Here is a 22,677-nt window from a genome sequence, read left to right on the forward strand (position 1 = left end):
ACGTGGCACTGCATCCTCTCTGCCCTGCCGTGCGCTGGGAGTGGGCTGGGGCACATCCTGGCTGATTTCCTCCGGCAGCAGCCGTCAGGAAGTTCTTCTCAGCGCCGAGTAAGGACGAGCCTTCGTCTGCCCCCCAGCCTTTCCAACAGCCTCGCGTGGCCTGTTGTAAAGCACTTCCCATTTCCTCCCAGGGGATGCTGCTCGCAGCCCCGTCCCTGGCGGCTTGGCTGCAGTCCCGCGGTCATTGTGGTCCTTCCCACGCCGGCCTCGGCAGTAATCAGCATGCCAGGGGCAGGCATCAATACCAGCCACGTGGATATTGCACATCTCTCCCCTTCCCTTTCCCAGTCCCACGAGGCCTCTGCAATTCCTGCTCTTCCCTTTTCTTCTGCTGGCATTGGAAGGGGGTGAGATAAAGGTTTTAAATCCTCCCCATTCTTGCAGGGACGATCCTAACGTTGCTCAGCACCGCAGGCAGCATTCCCGCAGTGAGGGAAGGGACAGGAAGCAGCCGCTCCTCTCCCTCCTTGCGACAGTTTCCTCCCTGCCTCACTCAGGAATTCTTTGCTCTCTCTCCCCAGCCACGCGGGGCTCCTGCTGGGAATCACAAACACCTCTGGCACCGTGGCAGGGATCAGTGCTCCCACTGCAGCCGGACTTCTCATCAGCCAGGTGAAAACCTGGGGCCAGAAACCAACAGCTCATCCCTGGGTAAAACCCAAACCTGCTGTCAGCAATGAGTTCCTTTCTTTGCACTGAATCAAGAATGACACCGAGCCCACCCCCTCTCCCAGAGAAAATGTGTCGTAGCACCTGGCAAAACAGAGCTCTGGACTATTCTGGGGACAGGGATGACTCAAAGCAGGAAGAGCTCCACATGGGACCCCATCTGGATGTATCTGGAGATGGGGAGAGGGTCGAGGGAGTGGGTGAGTGGGAAGCTCTGTGCCAGGCAGGAAAAGCTTCCTGAATTCAGCAGAGAAATGCCAGGGTAGGAAAAGTCTCTCCAAAAAGATGGGAGGGTGGGGAGACCTTCTCTGGCAGGGTGGGCAGGCCCTGGCACAGGGTGCCCAGAGCAGCTGTGGCTGCCCCTGGATCCCTGGCAGTGCCCAAGGCCAGGCTGGACACTGGGTTTGGAGCAGCCTGGGACAGTGGGAGGTGTCCCTGCCGTGGCACGGGTGGCACTGGATGGGCTGTAAGGTCCCTTCCAACCCGAAGCACTCCATGGTTCTCTGATTCTCCGTGTCTGGAGTTGAGCAAAGCTCTTTGCTGCTGGCAGGAGTCAGGAGCAGAGGATGGGACAAGTTAACACCACCACGTGGCACAGTGGTGTGGTCACTACACGGAGACAAAGGGAAGGGTGACACCCCTGAGCTCTGTTCTTGTCCCCCAGGATCCCCAGAGTGGCTGGAACAATTCCTTCTCCCTCTCTGCAGCCCTCAGCCTCTTTGCCTGGTCTTGGCCACAGCCAGACCATGCAGGCCTGGGCAAAGGAGGGCCCTGCTGTGGAGAGAGAGCCACGGAGGGGAGGGGGCACAGCAGAGACCCTCAGCCCCTCTGCCCAGCTCCTGGTGCCAGCCTGTTCCCCTGGCCCCGGGCTGTGCCCGTGGGGAGCAGCCCTGCAGCACGGACAGATCCCAGACGGGATCCAAGGATTGCTGGAAGCCAGCCCAGCCTGCAGCTATTTCCAGCAAAGCTGTTCTTGCATCAAGGAAATCCATAATGAAGCAGCAATGGTACTTTTTAACCAGAGGCTTTTCACACACTCTGCACGGAGACTCCTGACACTTTTTTTTCTCTTCTTAATGAGACAAGCTGATTATTCATTTATCCTTCGTCCTCCCTTAGAAGCAACTGGGGCAAAAAATAATTGATGGCATTACAGAGCTCGGGCTGGCAGCCCTGAGCACGGCTCTGGGAGGCAGGGAAAGGGGATAAACAGGGAAAGCCTTGAGCTGGTGCCATCCTTACTGAGTGTGAGCTTCATTGGAGGCATTTTCTGCTCAGGATGTGGCCACTGAAGAGAAGCTTGGACTCCAAAGGGGTGTGAGTTTGGGCTGCCCCCTTCCCAGAGAAGCTGGGAAGTTTTGCTGTCCCCTGGGTGCAGCAGGGAATGGGCTGCCAGCCCAAACCCTCCCAAACGGTACAAAATGAGGATCCAGATCGTAGACAGAGCTCTTGAAACCCAACAACACTTTGCTGAAGGAGTTCTGGGGATCTGAGGCTTACTTCCCCTGATCCTTGCTCCAAGGAAGAATGAACTTTGTTTTGGATTTTCGCTAAGTCACGTCTATCCTAAGTCAAGAACTGTTATTTCTTCTTTTTCAATTTTTTTTGGTCTCACGCTCTGCCAGTGAGAGGGTTCCCAAAAGAAACCGAGAGGAAGTGTAGCTGGGACAGCTGATCCGAGCGGGCCAAAGGGATATCCCACAGAGGGAAAGCCATTCCCAGCACAGAAATTGGGGTTCAGGAAGGGTTCTGGCATCAACCAGGGCTGGTGAACAACTGCACTGCGCATCGCATGTTTGGGTTGTTTTTTCCTCCCTCGGTTAATTGCAATTACTGTTAATATTTACCCTAATTACTGTATTTGACTCTGTTTTCAATTATGGGCATTAATGAGCGGGGGTTGCCATGGCAACCCCGCCCTCCGCCCGCCAGGGGGCGCCGCCGCGCCGCGCGCTCCCATAATCCCCCGCGGCCGCGCCCCGCCCGCCTCTTCCCCGCCTCCATCATGGCGGTGAGTGCCGGAGCCGCGGGCCGGGACCGCGCCGCGCCGTCTCCATCCGCCACCATCCGCGCTCGGCGGGGCTCGCCCGGGCGCGGACCGTGCGGGCGGGAGCGGGGAAGGCCGGCGGGAGACGCGCGGGGGCGGGATGGGCGCGGAGGAGCCGGTGGGGCGCTCCGGGGGAGCGGCTGCCGTGACAGGCCGCGGCCCGCCCGGTGGCGGCGGTGCTCCAGAAGGGGCCGCGGCGCCGGGGTTCGGGCCCGGCGGGGAGCGGGACGCGGTGTCCGTCTGCAGAAGCCTTTCTCCGGACCCCTGGCGAACCGTCCTGGGGCTGCCGGGGCGAGCGGCGGGCCGGGCCCCGGGCACCCCCGGTTACTCCCGGTGTGGTCTCTCCGCAGCAAGACCAAGGTGAGAAGGAGAACCCGATGCGGGAGCTGCGGATCCGCAAACTCTGCCTCAACATCTGCGTCGGGGAGAGCGGGGATCGGCTCACCCGCGCCGCCAAAGTGCTGGAGCAGCTCACAGGGCAGACCCCCGTCTTCTCCAAAGGTGAGGGGCTGCGGAGGAGCCCTGGCTGTTTTCTCGGGTGTTTTCCCTTTCCCGTGGGTGCGGTGGCAGCGCGGTTCCCAGGAAAGGGCTCCTTGGCAGAGCTGCTGAAGAACTGGGGGGCTTCAATATTCAGTGACTTACGCGCGTTTGTGTTGTTTTAGTTCTGTCTCCAAACTCAGGCTGCCGCTCTGTCAGCATCCCTTAAGCCGGAATGTGAGGCTGCCTCGGTTCTTTGTAATTCCCTTGAATTTATTGGGTGTTGAGAAGCTCCGAATCCCCCGGGTGGGAATTCTGTGGCTGTCCCCTAAGTGTGACTGTTGCTGCCCACAGCCCGGTACACGGTGAGATCCTTCGGGATCAGGAGAAACGAGAAAATCGCTGTTCACTGCACGGTTCGTGGGGCCAAAGCAGAGGAGATTCTGGAGAAGGGGTTGAAGGTGAGGATTTTGGGCTGGATCTTTGGTTTGTGAAAGAACAGAACTTTTTCTTTCTGACTGAAGGGGTGTGTGCTCCGAAATGTTGCAGCTGATCTAGGTCCAGGTCAGATACACGGGATGAAGTGTTCACAGTGTTTATCCGGGTGCTGTTTCAGCGTTATTTAAGAACTAACTGGTGCAGCAGCTCATTTCTTTTAGGGTTTTGTCTTTGCTGCTGGGATTTGGAAGTAAAATTTCTGGGATAAAGACTAAATGGCTTGTGAGTGAGTTGGGGGTCTGGTAGCAGTGGGCAGGAGTTTTAATTCTGCTTCCAGTCAGGAACAAAATAATGACCAAGAACCAACATTTCAGGTGCGAGAATATGAGTTGAGAAAAAACAACTTCTCAGACACGGGGAACTTTGGCTTTGGAATCCAGGAACACATCGACCTGGGCATTAAATATGATCCCAGTATCGGTATCTACGGCCTGGATTTCTACGTGGTGAGTATTCCCTGTTTTCTGGGCTTGTGGGAAAGCTCCAGAAAGAGCCTAGAATGAGCACGGGCTCCCATGGACTTGCTGGAAGATAAACTTGGGTTTTGTTGACGTTTTTCTAATCTGAGATTCCCAGAGGTGCCATAAGATCCCTGATTTATGACAAATCTCACAAAGCCTCTTCAGAAACAAATCCTGTTGCTCTGACAGCACCTCCTGGGATAACATAGCAACAGCAGGGCTGTCTTTGGGGAAGGAGAGAGCAGCAAGGCATCACTGATGAGGAAATTCCAGGCTTCCCTCCTGGAAACCTGTTTAGTTTGAGAAAACAGAAAGTGCCAGGATGAAGCAGTGCTGTTGGCTTTGTCCTGCAGGTGCTGGGCAGGCCAGGCTTCAGCATTGCTGACAAGAAACGCAGGACTGGCAACATCGGGGCCAAGCACAGGATTGGGAAGGAGGAAGCCATGCGCTGGTTCCAGCAAAAGGTACAGCCCATCTTTGGTTTTGTATCCCAAGAGTTTCCTAGCAAGGAGCAGCAGAATGCCTCACACAAGGCTGGAGCAAATCACTGGGCAGATCTTGAGTGCTTAAATTGTAGATTTTTCCTGTCCCACAGCAGTAGAAGCTGCTGCTACTAAATAGAAACGTTTGAGCACAAGTTTTGCTTTTTTGGGTGTGCTGAACTGAAAGAGCAGCTCTTGGCAGGAGAGCTGGGAGGAATTACCAGCTCTTCTGTAAACAGCTCCCACAAATTTTGGAGGAGCTGCATGTGTGTTGTGGATCGTGAGTGAGCAGGGAGGGTTAGGATTTCTTGGTCTGACACAGTTGGAGGATGGAGACATCCACAAATACAACAAATTCTTGAGCTTATCTGTCCATATAATGAATAATAGGATAAAGAATGGGATCTGCTGAAAGCTGGGTTGGAAATCTCAGAGGTGGGGACTGCTGATAGTTTCTTAGGGCTTTTTTTTTGATAGAAAGTGTGGAGTCTGCCTGGACCTACAGAGGTCACACCCTGTGCAGGGATGCCTCCTGCCTGATCTTGCTGAATTCCTGTTTCCCCCATCCTGCCTGGTTGTGCTCAGTGTGGCACAGTTACCCTCAGGGCTCAGATTTTGGGCTGGTCAGACCAGCCCCTGGAGGGTGTGGCTGCTTGTTTCAGGGAGCTGCTGAGCAGATCTTCCTGCTCATCTGAGCACAGCCCCCTTGGACATTCCAGCACAGCACAAAGGCAGTTGGCTGCAGGAAAACTGGGCTTCCATGTCTGTGTTGGCTTGGAATGACTCTGGTGATTCAAGTTTTCTGCACAGCAGCACTGCACTTTTACCTGATGGTGATTTCTCACTTGGTTCTTTTTTTTTTTTTTTTTTTTTTTTCTTTTCCCCTCACAGTATGATGGCATCATCCTTCCTGGTAAATGAGCAGTTCCTGTTGCCAGAGAAGTAAATAAATTTTTCTAACCCCTAACTATTGTTGTGAATTTAGTGGGGAAGCTGATGGGAGCGAGGGTCCTTCTCCTCCACTATTATGGTTTGGCTTTATTCTTCTTTTTCCCCCTTTGTATTTTCCAATCCAGTGCTGCAGGCTGGGGAGAAAAGCTCTTCTGTCCTGCATCTGTGCCTGCATTCCCTGCATAAGCTTTGAGATGGAGGTGGAGGCAGCTCAGGGGACAGCGACCCCAAACATCAGCGTGCTTCCTTATCCAGCTGTCCCCCACCCCTGAGCTCAGTGTGCTTCCCTTGCTGGTGGCAGAAGCCACGTGGAGCTCAGCTCTTTACATGCTGGTTGCTGCCAAGGCCACAGAGCTGGACCTGGAGGGATGGTGGGAATTATGGTGCAGCACGAGACACCCACAGTGGCCTCGGGGAGCTCCTCATCCTCAGCACACTCGTGGAGGTCGGGGTTGTAGCACTGCACTCATTTCTGGTACCTCTTCCTGCTCTCATTCCAGCCTCCCAACAAGGCACCCTTCCAGCAGAGCCAGCGTGGCCGTGCTCACCCCTGTGGCTTTTCAGTGTTCCCAAATCCCATTAGAACGTCCAGTCTGAAACTCAGCTGTGACCTCACCTCCTCTGAGGGAGCTGGGAGCAGGCAGCAGATGAGGGAACAAATCTGGACAGAAATTGCTGTTACTGCTCTGCTTGCATGTCTGGGGCTCTTTATTGCGCTTGGCCACAAAGATCAGGTTTCTTGGAACTGATTAACCGGGAGGGAAGGGGGGCGTTAGGAGACTCCAGCAAGAACATGGAGAAGGGAAAAGTTTAGGAAAAGTCCCTGTCAGGAAAGAGGACTCGGCTGGGCTGGAGTGGGAAAGTGGCAGTGCCAGCATGGCCAAGCTCAGCGTGCCAGGGAGAGCAGAGGTGACTCAGAAGCCACAGGGATTCAGGAGCAAAGTCCCATCCCTGGAATTGTGGTGTTTCACGGGGCTACCCCCATTTACACCCCTGAGACCTCATTTATCACGGTGTCACATCCTGGAGTGGGTCCTGAAACTGGGACCCAGCTGCTGCTCTCTCTCCATGTCTGGATGTGAAATGGTGCTGACACCAGCTCCTTTTCCTGCAGGTGGGTTCAATCAGAGCCTGAGTCACAGCCAACTCCCAGCCAGCCTGGAAAACTACCTGGGCACTGCAGCTCCAGACACCCTTTTGCTGCTAATAATTCCTCCAGTTCCGTTCTACAAAGCAACAAAACCTTTTTCCCCATTTTCCATTATTCAGCAGCTCCTGGCCCCACACAAGGTCTCTGCTGATCCTGCCAGGTGTGTCCTGGCTCTCATGACTCACCCTGGGGCTGGGGCTGCTCTTACCTTGCTCTCAGACAGGTTTGTCCAGGGGGAAGCTCTGCCCAGTGCCAGGATTTGCAGGTTGAGGCACACAGACCCTCAACTTTCCCCAGACAACATCCTCCTCTCTCCCAGCCAGCTGACTGCTCTTACCACTTCTACACTTACAGCAGCCTTTTGGGTTGGTGTGAGGTCAGCCAAGTCCAGGGACACAGAAAGGGCTGGGCTCAGATCCGGACTGTGTCCTGGAAAGAGGTAGACTCAGGTCCAGACTGAGGCCTGGAATGGGCTGGACTCAGGTCCACACTCAGCTGAGACACAGCGTCCTCAACAATCCTAAAGAAAAGCAGCCATTGGGAGGCAACAGGAATATGTGTGAAGGGACATTGCCTCAGGAAAAAAATGCATGGAGTTCTGGGCTCCTCAGGTCAAGAAAGACAAGGAGCTGCTTGGAGTGGGTGTAAAAGAGGGAACAAAGATGATTAAAGGGCTGGAGCATCTCTCTGATGAAGGGAGACTGTGGGAGCTGGGCCTGGTCAGTCTGGAGAAGGGAATGTTGAGAGGGGATCCCATCAATCCATACAAACATCCCCAAGGGCTGTCAGAGGACAGTGCCAAACTCTGTTCAGCGGTGCCCAGTGACAGGATGAGGAGCAATGGCCATAAACTAAACCACGAGTTCCACCTCAACATGAGGAAGAACTTATTTCCATGAGGGTGGCAGAGCCCTGGAACAGCTGCCCAGGGACGGCTGGAGTCTCCCTCTGTGGGGACATCCCAAACCCACCTGCTCCAGGTGACCCTGCCTGGGCAGGGGGTTGAACTGGACGAACTGCAGAGGTCCCTTCCACCCGCAGCTCCTCCGGGACTGTGTGACAGCCCGTGCTGAGGGCGGAGCTGCCCGAGCCGCGGTGGCTCCCCTCAGCGCTGCCCTGCCAGTACTCAAGATGGCGCCGCTGCCAGCCCCCAACATGGCGCCCGCCGCCCTCTGCCCGCACCCGCCATGGCCGAGGCCGCGCTGCGCCGCTTCCGCTTCCTGCCCGCAGCCAAGATGGCGGCGGCGGCGGGGCAGCGCCGTGGGCCCGGCGGCCGCTGAAGCCGCTTCCGCCGCCGCCGGCTCTCCAGCAGTAAAAATGGCGGAATCGGTGCTGGAAGTTGTGGGTCGGCTCCAGGCGCGGCTGGCGGGCAGCGCCGAGCCCAAGAAGGTGATGGGGGCTGCCTCAGCCCGCCGGGGCCCCAGCGGTGGGGACGGGGGTCGGGAGTGCGCGGGGCGCGGGGCAGGGCCTCCCTCCGCCGGGGCTTCCCTTGCGTGCGGCTCCGTGCCCGGCCGGGGCCGCGGTGCGTGGGCTGAGACGTGCGGGCTGCCCGGGGCTTGTCCCCGGCTCGCAGGCCCTGGGGGTCCCGTTGCGGCGGGCGGGTGTCCTTTGCGGGGTGCCCCCGCGGCAGTGGTGGGCGGGCGTCCCCTTTTAGGGTCCTCTCGTGGCAGGCTTGGGGTGGTGGCAGGGGTCCCGTGGCAGGTCCTCCCGCGACAGTGGCAGGCAGGGGTCGCGCGTGGGGTCCCCCCGTGGCAGTGGCGGGCAGGGGTCCCTTTTGGGGTCTCGCTTGGCAGTGGCGGGCAGGGGTCCCTTTTGGGGTGTCCCGTGGCAGGGCTGGGGCCCGGCTGGGCAGACGGGCAGCGGAGAACTCTCCGGAAGAGCCTTGCTCTGGTGACGTGTTGGGTGGCGGAGCCGCGGTGCCGTGTGAGCCCACGCAGGGAGGCACCGCCGCGGGGCTGGGGGGACACGGCTCCCGGCTGGCTCCTGTCGCCTCCGTTCCCTCCGGCCTTGGGGGACTCGCTTGGCTCTTCTTGCCCCTCTCCACGAGGGAACGTGCCCGCTGCCGAAATGTTCTGCCCGCAGCAGCTGTGGTGGAGCGGCTGCGCCGCTGCCCCGAGCTGCCTTGGGCTCGCTGTGTTCGGTGACAGCGGCTGTCCTGCTGGGCACCAGAGCTGCTTTTTCTAGTGAGATTTGGAATTCTGGTTGAACTCCGGCATGCTGTTGCGCCATTCTCCTGTTTGAAAGGGGGAGCATCCGTTGAGAGTATTCACACGTGTTGGGTTCACGTTTTGTGTAGTTCAGGTGAAAGAGGAGGCAGGCAGGGCTGTGCAGCTGCTCCGTGCTGGGCTGGCTCTGTTTCACCGAAACAAACACCTGCAGAACTCACTTCCCAAGGTCTCCCACCACCCAGGAGGAGGAGGAGGAGAGGATGCTCGAGTGCTGACCCTTTGAAATGGGAGCCCCTGCAGGAGCTCCAGCCTGGGGGTGATGCAATGGGATCTGGTTACTCTTCTCACCCTCTTAGCCATGACCAGAGCAGGGCTTAACTGGTGGAGCCCCACATGGAGCTGAGGGTCTGCCAGGGAGTCAGTTCCAGGGGGTCTGAGCTTCGTGGTGCTGAGACTGTGGGTAAGAGAATACTGTCTCAGTGCTCTCTGCACAGAGAATTTGTGCTGCTGTTCCCTGCCCCTTGTGTGAGCTTGGGGCAAGAACTGCTGGTGTGTTTCTGGAGCACTGCAAGCCTTGGGCAGTGTTTGCACAGCCCGACTCTTTCTCCAATGACCTCGTGGTGTGAAGTCGTTTCTTGCTCTGTTGATCCTGGGCGGTTTTGCAAGGGCAGGCAGAGGAGGTAAAGCAGGATAATCACTTGAAAAGCTCTTTTCTTCCCCAGTAGAAAGGCCCTGTGACCTATATTCTTTATTTTTGATATTTTTCCAACCATATCCTTGGAAGCATTAGTGGTTTAAAGCCTGAATTCAGTTGTCATTGCATTGTCTTGATGGATCTTGTAAGGACCTTCCCGTTGAAGAAATTTTACCCCATCAGCAGGACAAACCTATGGCATCCCTGGGTGCTGCCCACCCTTACACCATTTCCAGTCCTCACTTTTCTTGCCTGGTCCTTTCAAAATATTTTATCAGGAATGTGAAAGAATAATATTTGCCCAGTATCATGTACAACTCACTGCTTTGCTGGAAGAGGTAAAGTGCTGTTATTCCTGGTTTTGGGTGAAAATCGGGCTGCTGGCAAGGAACAGTGCGAGTGAAATCTTGGACAGTGCTGTCATGGTTTGGAAAATGTCCTTTTTTTCCAGCAGAGGAGGTACAAGCTCTGCTCCAGGGCTATGGGAAGGAAGAGGAGAAGGAAAACATGAGCAAGAGCATCTTCATGGAGGCGCAGCAGCCGGGCTGTGCTGGAGCAATTTGATATTAGTGTGTGTTTTTAGTGTCGTAACAGTCTGGCTGCCTTCTTTCAGGGAAAGAAAACGATCCACCCATGTTCAACAAAACTGGATTGGAGCTGGGGCTCAGTTTTGTGGGTTGTGTCTTGATTAAAAGAAGCCCTGCCCTGTGCTGGGGTGTTTTAGAAGAGGTTTGTCGCGTGTGTCTCACAAGATACAAGCCTGGTGCTTTGTCTCCCACCTGGTTGCCTTTTCCTTGCAGGATTTGTATGATCTTGGTTATTTCCAAGATGAGCTGCCAGATTTAGAATCCCAGGATTGTTACAGGCTGGAAAAGACCTCCAGGATCGAGTCCAACCTTTGATTGAACTGTTCCATATCAACTGAGTTCCACATTGAGTTGTTTCTTGAACACGTCCAGGGATGGGGACTCCTTCCAATGCCTGACCACTTTTCTGTGAAGAAATTCCTCCTGTTGTCCAAACTTCTTCCTGATGTCCCTGTAAGCCTCAGTGGGATCCATCAGCTAGTTTCCAAAGGAAATAAAGTTCAGTACGAGTTTTTAAGCCTCACTGCATCAAAGTTGTCTCACTTGGTGCATCTCATGCACAAGGACCTGTGTTCCACGGAGGAACCGACTGCAGTGGCTGTGGAATAACTCAGCTCCTCGTGAGAGGTGTTCTGGATCAAGCGTGTGGCTCCCCTGGTCTCCAACCACACTGAGAACAGCATTCCCATTGAGAACAGCACTTCTCTTCCTGGAACTCAGCCCTGAAGGCAACAAATAACTAAAGAGCAAACAGAACTGTGGGAGATGCTGCAGTGGGGTGTAGCTAGAAAATATTTGGGAGGATTTGGGAAAACCCGAACGAGTTCTTTCGTTCTTACTCTCACAGTGGGATTTTGTAAGCTCTGAACAAACCTTTCTATGAATTTAATTAGCTCACAGAGATGCTGTTGCTTTAATATTGTCCTGGTTTACTCTTTTTCTATCCAGTACAAAAATCCATCCTTCTTTCCCTTCCTGTCCCCTTTGCGCACACAAGTCCAAACTCCTTTATTACCAATCCCTGAAGGATTTTGGCCTTCCCAGAGGGATCCTGACCCCTGAACTGTGGCAGGTAGTCCGAGGAGAGGCAGCAGAGTTGGGCTCTGTCTCTGCTGCCTTTGGTTTGATGCCTTCAGTTGCCAGTGCACTTGTTGAGCAGCTGTGCTGGCAAGGCAACAGCAGCCACTCTTGGTATCAGTGTTTCACTCTTCTAAACCAAGAAAACCGAAACCTTCTGTTCACAGTTATTAGTCCTAAATATAAAGGAGTGGTTTCTAGTGAACAGAAGTTGTGGTTTTGCTTATGTCAGAGGAACCCATCTCTGGGTGTCGAGGAGTGTTTCCTCTCTGAAAGCAAGAGCGCTCCTCAAATAGGTTAAAGGAACTCGTTTCGCTCCAAAGGAAGGAGACCTGCAAACCTGTCTGGTCCTTGCACGGTGGCTCTGGGGGTGATTGGGTGTCAGCTCAGGCTGACAGTGCTGATTTGAGCACGAGCACAGTGCTTTAAAGAGAAGATCTTCTGGATCAGGGGCAGCCCTTTGTATGGCATATAGCATAGGAGTGCTGAGCACAGCCCGGGCTGTATAGGGGCTATAATAATGGGAATGCTGATCAGGCTGGACTGTGGCTATAGCTGAGCTGTGGGAAATGATGTGAGGGGCAACAGTGCTGTCAGATGTGTTCTACCATGTGCTCTAGCTACAGAGCCAACAGACGTTGTGGAGAGGCCATGCCCCAAACCACCTGGCTGGCAGAGGTACAGGAACATCCCCTTCACTTAGAATCCCACAATCATTAGGGTTGGAAAAGACTTTTAGGATCCTCGAGGCCAACCTGTGACTGATCCCCACCTTGTCAGCCAGCCCAGAGCCCCGTGTCTGGTGAATCCTTCAACACCTCCAGGGATGGTGATTCCACCACCTCCCTGGGCAGTCCATTCCCATGCCTGGCCACCCTTTCCTGAAGAAGTTTCTCCTGGTGTCCAACCTGAAACTTCCCTGGTGCAGCTTGAAGCTGTTTCTTTTTGCCAAACTCCTCCAGCTCCTCTTTGGAGAAGGCTCCTTGTCCCACCCTGTCCCATGGAGCAGCTGAAGATGCTGGCAGAACCTTGCTTGGGGTGTGTGGAGGAAAAAACACTTCTCTGGTGTTTGGTGAAGGGAAGAGAAGAGTGGAGCAAGAGGGAGGAAATTTGGAAGGAATCAGGTGCTGATCCCTGACTTTAGCACCTGATTGAAGAGAGCCTGTTGGCAGTGGAGGCACAGGCTCCCCTCTTAGGTCTTTAAGAGGATCTAGAAATCTTCCTTCCCCTTTTTATTACTGAGGGGTGTGATTCCACCACCACCTTCTGAGAGTCACAGGCTTCCAAGTCCTTTCTTCCTCTTGCTGTGTGTTTCTGTTCCCAGTGCTTTAAGCCAGACTGAAGTTCAGTCCCGTGTGAAGCAAACGTTAATATTTGAGTGTGTTACAAGACTTTCTGGTGGGTTCTTGTGGGCAGAGATGAGATTTTTTTTGCAGTTGGCCCTCGTGTTCAGCTTCTCAGGAGCTTTTTTGGAGCGAGACAGCAGCTGTCAGCCACTTGGATCTTCCTAAGGAGCTCTCAGGCAGTGCAGCATTTTCTTCCTCCCCAATCCCCGTCTGTGGTTCTGTGTGACAACTCTGAACCCTTCTCCTCTTGTCTCCACAGCTGCTGAAGAGTCTGAAGAGGCTGTCAGAGTTACCCATCACAGTTGACATCCTCGTGGTAAGAGCTGTGAAATCTCTGGGGCTTTTCATCGTGTCTGTCAGGTGCCAGGGAGGGCTGTTTTCCATGGAAGTGCTGCTTTCCCTGGAATAGGGTGTGTTGCCTCAGCCACCTGCTACAGCCCAGTGACACAGGCGTGACTGTGATAAGGTTCTGGAAGTGCCAGGCACGGGGAAGGAGCATGCCAGGGCAGGAGGGAAGCCATGGAGGACAGTTTGTCACGCTCGGTTCTCCCAAAAGCTTAACACCTGACTGGGATAAGAGAGTTGGAGCAGATCCCAGCAATAACAAATCAGCAGGAAATGAGGAAATGCTAATCCTTTAATAGCTTCTGTCTTCAAACTTGCCAGCTCTCATGGTAAATACTGACTTGGGTTATTAATACGAATGGTTAGTGTTTGTCTAAGGTAGAATTAACCTTTGTTTTACATGTAGTGAGTGATATAAAGCAGCTGAAGATATAATACAAGTGGTATCTTTGCTGTTAGATCAAAGAACCTTCTCCCTTGCAGCAGCAGGGAGTGTATTGATTTCATTGACTCTTTAGGGAGTTTAGCAGGGGTGAGAATTCCAGTTTTGCTAAGATGGATTCGTGGCTCTCTCCTGAAGGAGACAGGAGTTGGGAAGACTGTGAACAGCCTGAGGAAACATGAGCTGGTGGGAGACTTTGCCAAAGACCTTGTGGCCAGGTGGAAGAAGCTGGTGCCGGTAGCCCAGGAGGCAGAGCGGTAAGCGAGCCCCATGGATGAGTTTTGGGAATGTTTTCTCAGTGGATAGTTCAAACCTCTCTGGCCAGGGCTCTGGAAAAACTTGTAAAACCAATATTCAAACTCTGCCTGGGGGTTTTGCCTTGTTTTGGCAGAAACTTCCTGCCTTTGCTGGCTCTGGAGTGCCGGGATGCTGACAGCTGCAGTTTCATGTGGAAGTTGGGGCCAACTTTCAAGAATTTGCAGTTTGATGAAGAGATTAACAGGAGATGCCAAAAAAAGTACCCTTAATAAAGCAAAAGATGCAATCTGCTTGCTTCCCATGTTATGATTCTGAAGGCAGGAACTTCTAGGCCCAAGTAAATTGAAAGAATGCTTTTATGAGCTAGAATCCTATGGAAACTAGAAGTTATTGCTAGCAGGCATGTGGCAGTAACAAAGCTGTGTTGAACCCAGCAGAGATCAAATAGATTTGAGTGATAAAAGCCCAGTTATTAATGGGAATTTAAAGGAGTGATATTTCCACGTGTTGAATTGGGGGACATTTCCCACAGCATCATGCAGCCAGGAGTGTGTAGGCACAGACAAGGTTCTGTCTCTAGTTGTAATAAAAGTGCTTCATCAATTCTTGCACTAGAAATGCAATTTTTAAATCCCTGATTGTTGCTGTTCCTCAGAGATTTAGTGGCACAAAGCTACCAAATACGACCTTGGTCTTCCATGAGAGGTATTCCAGTCCATGGAATGGCTCTTTTCATTCATGTTGGGCAGTAGTAATCGAACTCTTTTTGGTTTCTTCCCCCTTCAGAAATAACCTGGACTCTGAAGAACGTGACTACGAGAGGAGCAGCTCGAGCAAAAGGCATCAGGAATCCTCCCTCAGAGAGGATGAGGAGGCTGATCAGGAATACTCAGAACCCTTCCAGCCTTCTTGCAGCCAGTCCTATAGCCCAGATCATAGGGAAAAGAAGTCCAAAAGGTATCCTAGGCCTGAGAGAGCCTATGAGACTTACAGCTATAGCAGCCACCAGGGGAAGGGTTGGGGCAGATCCTCCCCGGTGCTCTCTTCAGACCAGGAGTACTCGGACTGTGGGCAAGCTGTGTCACCTGAGCCCAGCGAGAGCCCTCAGGATGTGGACACAGACCCTTACGCCTCTGAGGAGCAGGAAGAACCAGCACTATTCCATCGGAAAGCCAGTAAAGGGCACAGCTTCCAGGAGAAGCTCGGGGCAGGCCGGGAGCGCGGCTCCGGCAATTTCTGCGACAAAGGGAACGCGAGTCGGAGCAAAGAGCACAAGTCCTCGCACAAGAAGCAGCGACTCGATGGCAGAGGGGATGACAGGACCTCTGCCTTCAGCCCAGAGAGGTTGCACAAGGCTTCTTTCAAAGAGCAGCTCCGAGAATCCCCCGTGGCAGTGGCTGGCAAGGAGAAGCAGAGGATGTCAGAGGGCACCAAAAAGGAGAAGAATCGGGAAAGCGGCAGCTCCAGGAAGGAGAAATCGCTCTCGTTGCCGCACTCAGAGGAATCTTTGGACAACCACGTCAAGAAGCAAAAGCATCGGGACTCTGAGAAGAGCAAATTGGAAAAGTCCAAGCAGAGCCTGGAGAGCTCTAACTCAGAGAAACAGAAAGCTGAGAGTGACTCAGGCAATAGGATCAAGGAAAAGGGGGGTTCTGGGAGCTTAAAGTCTTCGGAGGGGAAGCGCAAAATCTCCAATGTGGACAAAAAATCAGTGGGTTTTTCATCAAATTCTGGGGAGGGGGAAGCAGAGGATGAGTTTGAACAACCTACAATGTCATTTGAGTCATATCTCAGCTATGACCAGCCCCAGAAAAAGAAAAAGAAAGTGGTCAAACCCTCGGCTGGGTCAGCTGGGGATAAAGACCGAGGGCACAGCAAACAGAACGGATCCAAAGCCAGTACCAACAGCTCGAGCTCCAGTCAGAAGAATCCAAGCCACAAAAGAACAAGTGAGAAAAAGGCAGAGAAGAAAATCCCAGAGCCTCCTAAACCAAAGAGGGTAAGGTTTGTTAAGAAAGCAGAGTATCTGAGGATGTGAGCTTAGAATCCAGCCCACTTTGCAGTGCATCTCCTGCTAAAGAGGTTCCCATGTCTCCCCTCTCAAGTATTTATGCTTCTCTAAAATGGACCTTTTTTAGTGTCCAGAAATGGGAGAACTGGTGGTACAAGGCAGCTCATTCCAGAAGACAAACCTTCTTTTGTGAAAGCCTAGAAAATGAGCAATATTTCTGTACAGATCCTTTGTCACATGGGTGCCAGGGTTTGGTGTATAAATAGGGGCTAATATGTAAAATCTTTACTGTTTCATCTTTTTACTCAACTTTGAAACACTTGGCTCTTCACAAAGTGGTTTTTATAAGGTTTAACAGCATTTAAAATCCTGTTTTGTCATTCATTCTAATGAGTGCTTCATAAAACTCCATATCAAAGTTTTCAGTTTCCCTCAGTTTCTGAGGTTCTTTTCTCCTCCACCAGTGCAAAGTTTTTTGCAGGAAGAGGAGAAGATGCAGAACTGGTAAATGAGTCAAGGAAATGCTTCTGCTTGTCCTGAATAGGTTAAAAACATGGATGGCTCTTTCTGGAAGGTACTGAATGATTCAGATCCCAAATTTCAGCTTCTTCCTATTGGCAGCAAGCCCCCGAGGTTGTTCCCTGGTGCAAACTGAGCAGCATTGAGTGGTTTATGCAAAATATGCAAAAAACCCCACAGTTCAGTGCTGTTTGTACACTGGTAAAATGTCACATCTGCTGTGTTCCTGTCTTATTCCATGTCCATCCTCTCCTTCCAGATAATTTTAGATGTGGTACCGACGTTACCAGACATCCCCCTGCCCCCCATCCAGGCCAATTATCGTCCTCTTCCCTCGCTCGAGTCCATCACCTGCTCCCAGACAAAAAGGAAAGGTATGCTGGGCAGGAAAATGGGTTTGGAATGAGCCAGATTGTGGGGTGGGTGCTGGCTGGGTTCGAGTCTTTCTCATGGGGTCTGCCAAGGGCAGAGGTTTCAGATAAAAAAGCAGCTGCTTCCCACGTGCTCCATCAGAAATGAGACGAATCCTTCACTGACGCTTCTTTGGGGCTTGGGCTTTGGGCTTGCCCTTCCTGAACTTGCTCTGCAGGTCTCTTGGAGAAGACTTTGCCATCACCCATTTGTGGGTGACTCCACTTTGTGCCTCCTGTGCCATTTATCAGGACAGGCTCTTTCTTTTCTCTGTCCCCTCCTCACTCCAAGCGTTGCCCTCCACAGCAGTGTCCTCGCCAGTGGAGGAAAGCGAAGCTGGTTTCACAGGCCGACGGTTAAATTCCAAGATGCAGGTGTACTCTGGCTCCAAAACTGCCTACCTCCCAAAGATGATGTCCCTGTACCAGCAGTGTATCAGAGTCCTCAGCAACAACATCGACTGTAAGTACCTGTCCTTGTCTCAGAGTCACTGTGCACTGGAATTTTGGCAACTTGGTACAGACCCCAGCAGTTCTCCCTTGTTATAAATATGGGATAAATCCCACTGGAAGCCCAGGTGCTGCAGGGATCAACGCCCAGAATGCTTTCAAGCAGTGCTAAAGCACTGGAACAGTGGCAAACGGAGCTTGCACAGATATTTCTTAACTTGGAAATATTGATGCCTGAGGTTCCTTTCTCCTCCCCTCTTCCTGAATGGTATTGTGCAACACTGCAGTTTTTTCACTGTGTATCAAGGTGTCAAGCCCTTTCCTTGGCAAGGAAGGAGCAGGATAATTAATACCCTGTGCTTCGTGCTTCTCTCTAGCAATCTATGAAGTGGGTGGTGTCCCTTTCTCGGTGCTGGAGCCGGTGTTGGAGAGGTGCACCCCGGAGCAGCTGTATCGCATCGAGGAATGTAACCATGTGAGTGCCTTGGCCTGGGAGAAGGGATGTGACGTGCAGGGCTGTCCTCACCTGCGAGAGCAGAATAGCAAACAAAGCCTTTTCATTGCAAGACGTGGCTTTTGCTAGTCCTGAGTTCTGGCTTTGCTGCACGTGGACCCTGCTGGAATTCCAGTGACACCAGCACTGAGCCGGTGCCGAGGGAAGGGTGACTGGAGGAGTCAGGAGGGATCCCAGCTCTGTGTGGGTTTGCTTCAGGTGCTGGTGGAGGACACGGATCAGCTGTGGCACAACCACTGCCTGCGAGACTTCAAGAACGAGAAGCCCGAGGAGTTCGAGTCGTGGCGGGAGATGTACCTGCGGCTGCACGACGCACGCGAGCAGCGCCTGCTCATGCTGGCACGCAACATCGGCTCTGCCCACGCCAACAAACCCAAAGGTGGGGCTGGGGGAGGCCATTTGTGCTTAACACCAGTCCAGTTTAGGAGCTACTTAGCTCTGTGTGCTCCTTTGCTTCGTGGTTTAGCGGTGTCTTCCCTTAATCTGTGATGGTGTTGATGCAGCTCAATATTTTACAGTAATGATGAGCAGGCTCCTGTTCCATGTGGCTTCTCCATGCTGGCATGGAAGAGAACCAGGGTGGGGAGAAACGTTTTTGGGTGAACATAATGAGAACTGCTGAGCTGATCAGTCTGATTTCTCACTGAGAGGTTCAGACCCTTAGGAAGGAGGCTGTCACTGTTTCTTTGGAATGGATGGATTGGCAAGAGGTGGATGAACTGTCAGTAGCAAGACAAGCAGTGAGGAGCCTCCTTTACAGCCAGCTGGATGTAAGTGATGTTTCCCTCTGGCCTCTTGCAGGGAGAGTGGCCAAGATGGCATTTGTGAACTCTGCAGCGAAGCCTCCTCGGGACGTTCGGAGGAGACAGGAGAAGTTTGGAACTGGAGGCCCCCTTCTGCCAGAGAAGACCAAGTGAGTGTTTCTCTGTAGCACTTGCTGCTCAGGGCCTCCTGCCAGCTGCCCCCTGAAGCTCAGGAAAGGATACTGTGTGTCTGGGAGCTCCTTTTGCAGGGAAACTTGTAACTGTATTCACCTCTTTCCTGCTGGGAAGCGCAGAGATCCGGGTCACACTGCTGGTTCCACCTTGTATCAGCCCTGCTGCTGTTACAAACGTGGCTTGTGTCTGTAGAATTGCCCCAAACCACGGTGAATCCTTTATGGAAATGCCTGTCCTGTGTCTGTTGCAGAATAAAACCAGTCCTGTACACATCCAGCAAAAGCCACGCTCGGGCGAGTGACGAGCAGTCCTACGATGGGCCCAGCACCAGCAGTGCCCACTCGGTCCCATCTTCAGGTAGCACTTTCTCCTCGTACGACCCCAGGAAACCCCCTGTGAAGAGTAAGTACAACCTGCAGGACATCCCTGTGGTCTCTTAGAGCTTCTCCTTCACAAACAGCTGCTTCTGCTGTGGGAGAATTCCAGGCTGTGCAGGAGGGTTGATGTTGGTATCTCTCCTCTTTCTAAGAAATCTGTTCAAACTTGTTGCATGAAACATCAGATTCACCTGCTCAGAGCTGACCTGTCCTAATGGTACCAGTGAGGCAGAACCTCTGCCTTTGCCCTCCTGCTGCCCTGTGTCTGTCAGCTGTTTGGAATTGGAGTGCAGCTCTCTGGGGAAGGAAGCAGGGAGGGTTTAACCAGGGATCTGTGTTGGTGCAGTGCAGAAAGCAGTGGCTTCTCCTCAGTCTGTGACCTGAAAACTCTGATGGGCCCCGCTCAAACACTCGTGTCTGCCAGGGCTGCAGCTTTCAATTGCTCTCAGCTCTTCTTCTATCACTTCTACTTTCATGTGGAGGCTTTTTTCTTTGATTCAGTGGTGTTTTTTTTTTTTTTTCTTTTTCTTTTGCAGAAATTGCACCAATGATGGCAAAGACTATCAAAGCTTTCAAAAACAGGTTCTCTCGGAGATAAGTTTGCAGTGCTGAGCTGGGCCTTTCTCTCTTGAGGAGGAGTGGCACTGGAGGGGGAGAAGGTACCCAAACAGCCCTTCCTTACCTTTGAACTCTTCGGAGGCTGCAGCTGCTGGGAGAAGCTTCAATCTGCACAAGATGACGGCACAGTATTTTATCTTTTATTCTGGTCCCTTTCTCAGTGTCAAGCTCCCCTCTTTTACCCCCTGTCCTCAACATTCTGTTTCTGGCTTTGTCATCCATCGAAAGAAGGGTGTACAGAATCTCCTGACACAGGAAAATGTGAAATCTTGGCACCTGCTGAGAGTGGAAGATCCAGAGACTTATTTACTATTTAACCTCTTAATAAATTATAAAATGGTTTTAATTAATATTTTGCCCCTCTACCCTGTTGTATTATTTATGTTGCTCCCAGTAGTCCCTCCCCTCCCAACCCAGTCCTGGGGTCAGCCTTGGTGACTCGAGCTGGAATCCATCTGAGTGGACACTGGGTGTCACAGGAGCCTTTCCTGTCATCTGGTACCTGCTGGGCCCAAAGTCTCACCTGGAGACGCTGGGACAGGTAGGACCAGTGGCCCAGCCACTTGCCAGTCCTTTGGCAAGTGCATCCAGCCCTGAGGCTTTGCTCCCTGCTCGTGTGTGTCAATAAAATCTGAGCTCTTGACCTGCTCTGTTGCTGTTGCTGTAGATCCTGTACAGGTGCTTTTGTGGTCCTGCAGGGATGCCAAGAGCCTTTGGGGACGTTTCCTCTGCTGCTGTTGTCTTCTGCTGGCTACTGGGAATAAAACTGCCAGGGATCTGGGAGAAGTTTTACTGTGCATCAAGTCAGATTTTAACTTTTTATCTGGAGAGAGATAGGGGACTTTGCAATGGAGAACTGTTTTTAAATACCAGTGAAGGCATTGTTTGCCTCTTTTAGTGGGAAGAAGGAAGGAATTCTTCTATCTTGTTTTCTGTGTGGAATTGCAAAGGATTTATTTCCAGTTGGGAAGCTGGTGCCTAAATCCTGTCTTTTCCTTGTATGTTTTGCTCTGTCCCTTCTTTGGAAAAATCCATGGATTTTGGTCTTTGAACCTGAAACCACTTGACTGAGGCTGGAGGGATGTGAGCAAACGGAATGTGGCTGTTGTAACACGTGTGTGTCCTTCAGAGCAGGAGTTCCAAAGTACCTGCTGTGTGAGGAGCTGGAGCTCAGGAAGGACAAGGGGCTTGATGGGGCTGGTGGGAGTGTCAGGGAGTGCCCTGGAGCTCCTGGAGAGGTCAGAGCCCTGCTGAGGATGTGGGGATGGCAGCTGGGCTCACCAGGGCTGCACACAGCCAGGAGCTGTGCTGTGCTGCTGGGAAGGTTTCTGGGGAGGGTTTCTGCCTGTGTTTTGTCTGCCCCAAGGGAACTCCAGGGGTGGTGCAAGCAGAGGATGGGGCTGGGGAGACCCCAGGCCTCTCTGGAAGGGCTTCAGGGTCCGACTGGGTCGGGGAGGGGAGGGATTCTCCTGTTCCAAGCCATATTTGCTACCCTAGGACTTTGCTGTCTGGGTGGAAAAGATGCTGGTAGTGGATGCTGTTGTTGTTGGCAGCTCCTGAGAAGCTCTGCTGCTGGCTTTCCGTGGCTGCCAAATCCCAAACCGGTGGAGTTGTCTGTGTGCACTGACCGGGGGAAACCTTGCTGTGAAGGGTCCTCCCTGGAGGGCTCTAGAAAAATCCCTGTTTTGCTTCTGGTTTCTGTTGGGCTGTTTGTTTCTTTTGGTTTTTTTTTCTTTTTTCCTCCTCCTTTAGAAGACATGTCTTTCTTTAAAACCATTCTGAACACCTGTCTCCTGTTTATTCAGTCTGTTCTTTGTTTAGTTTGAAATTCTTGGAAAAATGTTCTCAGACTCTCATGTGCTGTAAGTTTGTTACAGTCCCAGATGCTTTAATGTTCCCGTGCAGCATTTCAGTGTGTGTTGTGCTGTAAAATAATGGCTCCTTACTCTCCTGTGTTTTTGCTGTATTTAATTTTGCTGTATTTTTAATTAGATAACAATATATCCTCTTCTGCTGACCGTTGTGCTACTGTTTATTTCTCCTCTGTACTTGGGGTGGGGGCAGAGGGGAGGGAAGCAGAGCCTGGTGTTGTTCAGACATGATGGAGCTTTGAGCAAAGGATCTGGGCGATGCCCAAGAGCGATTCTGGCACTGCTGAACTGCCAATTAATTGATCTCACAGCTCCACACTCAGCTGTGCCTATGGCCCAAGCACTGCTGTTCTGGGGCGATGCTCTTTCCCTCTCAGAGCACCCCCTTTGCTCCAGGCTTTGCCAGCTGTGTCCATGTTTTGTTTGTGACACTGGCGTGACTCTGCTCTCACAGGGGCGATGCCAACCCCTCGCCCTTCCCTTCCTTTTGCTCGGGCACTAAATCCAGCCTGGGGAGAGGTGGGCACCGGCCCTCAGCTGGGAGCAGAGCGGGGATATTTCCCTGGGGGACACACAAAGTCTGGGATCAAAGGGCTCCTCCCCGGTCTCGGGCTGTGACACTTGTGCAGTTGTTGTGTGCTCCACCACACGCTGAAAGGTGGAGCAGAGCTGCCTCTTCCCCCTTCCCATCCCTGTAGGATGAGTAACGGGAGGAGGAGAGGGGGGAGTGACTCGGACTCGTATTTGTATTTTGGTCCCGAACTGTGTATATATATACAATTTTCTATGTTCCTTTTTTTGTGGTAACTCAGATGAATATTTTAATTAGATAAGTTATATGAAAAAGAGGAGAATCATGTCTCAATAAAAGCCAAACACTGGACTGTGGCTGCTCGTTCTTTCCTGGCACTGACAACGAATGTTAAACACGCCGTTGGGAACTCCTCGGAGGGTGATGCTCCGGTATCCCGCTCCGGTATCCCGCTTGTGGTGCTGCTCCCGTTCCCGCGCTGTTTGGAAGCATCCCCGCGGATCATACCCCCGAGCCTTTGCGGGAAGGCAGCAGCTTCGCCATCCCCCGGTGGGGTCAGGGCGGGCCGGGACCACCGGGACCCCTCCCGGGAGCAGCGGGCGGTCCGCGGGCTCAGCACGCGCACTGCCATGCCACGCCCATCAGGGCGTGGCTACGAGACAACGGGCCTATCACCGGTTGACGTGGGCGTGGTTACGAACACAGGGGCGTACCCAATTCATCTA

General features: G+C 52.8%; 2 protein-coding genes across 4 annotated transcripts; both read left to right on the forward strand.

Annotated features, from left to right (window-relative positions):
• The first annotated feature begins 2,653 nt into the window (after positions 1–2,653).
• On the forward strand, positions 2,654–5,659 carry RPL11 (ribosomal protein L11). The gene is made up of 6 exons (XM_053998936.1): positions 2,654–2,740; positions 3,127–3,277; positions 3,608–3,714; positions 4,066–4,197; positions 4,566–4,676; positions 5,586–5,659. The coding sequence occupies exons 1-6, from the start codon at positions 2,735–2,737 to the stop codon at positions 5,613–5,615; spliced, it is 537 nt and encodes a 178-aa protein (XP_053854911.1). The 5' UTR covers positions 2,654–2,734; the 3' UTR covers positions 5,616–5,659.
• A 2,204-nt stretch (positions 5,660–7,863) lies between these two features.
• ELOA (elongin A) lies at positions 7,864–22,303 on the forward strand. 3 transcript variants are annotated; one of them, XM_053998906.1, is made up of 11 exons: positions 7,864–8,184; positions 12,927–12,983; positions 13,593–13,711; positions 14,499–15,711; positions 16,502–16,616; positions 16,963–17,115; positions 17,480–17,577; positions 17,815–17,995; positions 18,418–18,529; positions 18,805–18,956; positions 19,468–22,303. In XM_053998906.1, exons 1-11 carry the CDS (start codon positions 7,927–7,929, stop codon positions 19,527–19,529), a joined length of 2,520 nt encoding a protein of 839 aa, XP_053854881.1. In that variant the 5' UTR covers positions 7,864–7,926; the 3' UTR covers positions 19,530–22,303. The 3 variants fall into 3 exon arrangements, with proteins under 3 accessions (XP_053854881.1, XP_053854880.1, XP_053854882.1); XM_053998905.1 differs by having other exon boundaries at positions 7,866–8,184; positions 16,960–17,115; XM_053998907.1 differs by lacking the exon at positions 7,864–8,184 and having other exon boundaries at positions 12,930–13,341; positions 16,960–17,115.
• The last annotated feature ends 374 nt before the right edge of the window (positions 22,304–22,677 follow it).

This window comes from Vidua macroura, chromosome 25 (assembly GCF_024509145.1).
Source record: "Vidua macroura isolate BioBank_ID:100142 chromosome 25, ASM2450914v1, whole genome shotgun sequence".
NCBI classification, from domain to species: Eukaryota; Metazoa; Chordata; class Aves; order Passeriformes; family Viduidae; genus Vidua; species Vidua macroura.

Bases quoted from the DNA above. Each gene is read 5' to 3' on its own strand.
- RPL11 (XM_053998936.1), top strand. The intron at 3,278-3,607 runs GTGAGGGGCTGC...TGCTGCCCACAG, and splicing joins GACCCCCGTCTTCTCCAAAG to CCCGGTACACGGTGAGATCC. The intron at 4,677-5,585 runs GTACAGCCCATC...TTCCCCTCACAG, and splicing joins TGCGCTGGTTCCAGCAAAAG to TATGATGGCATCATCCTTCC.
- ELOA (XM_053998905.1), top strand. From the start codon at position 7,927: ATGGCGCCGCTGCCAGCCCCCAACATGGCGCCCGCCGCCCTCTGCCCG. The intron at 15,712-16,501 runs GTAAGGTTTGTT...CTCTCCTTCCAG, and splicing joins AGCCTCCTAAACCAAAGAGG to ATAATTTTAGATGTGGTACC. The intron at 16,617-16,959 runs GTATGCTGGGCA...TGCCCTCCACAG, and splicing joins CTCCCAGACAAAAAGGAAAG to CAGTGTCCTCGCCAGTGGAG.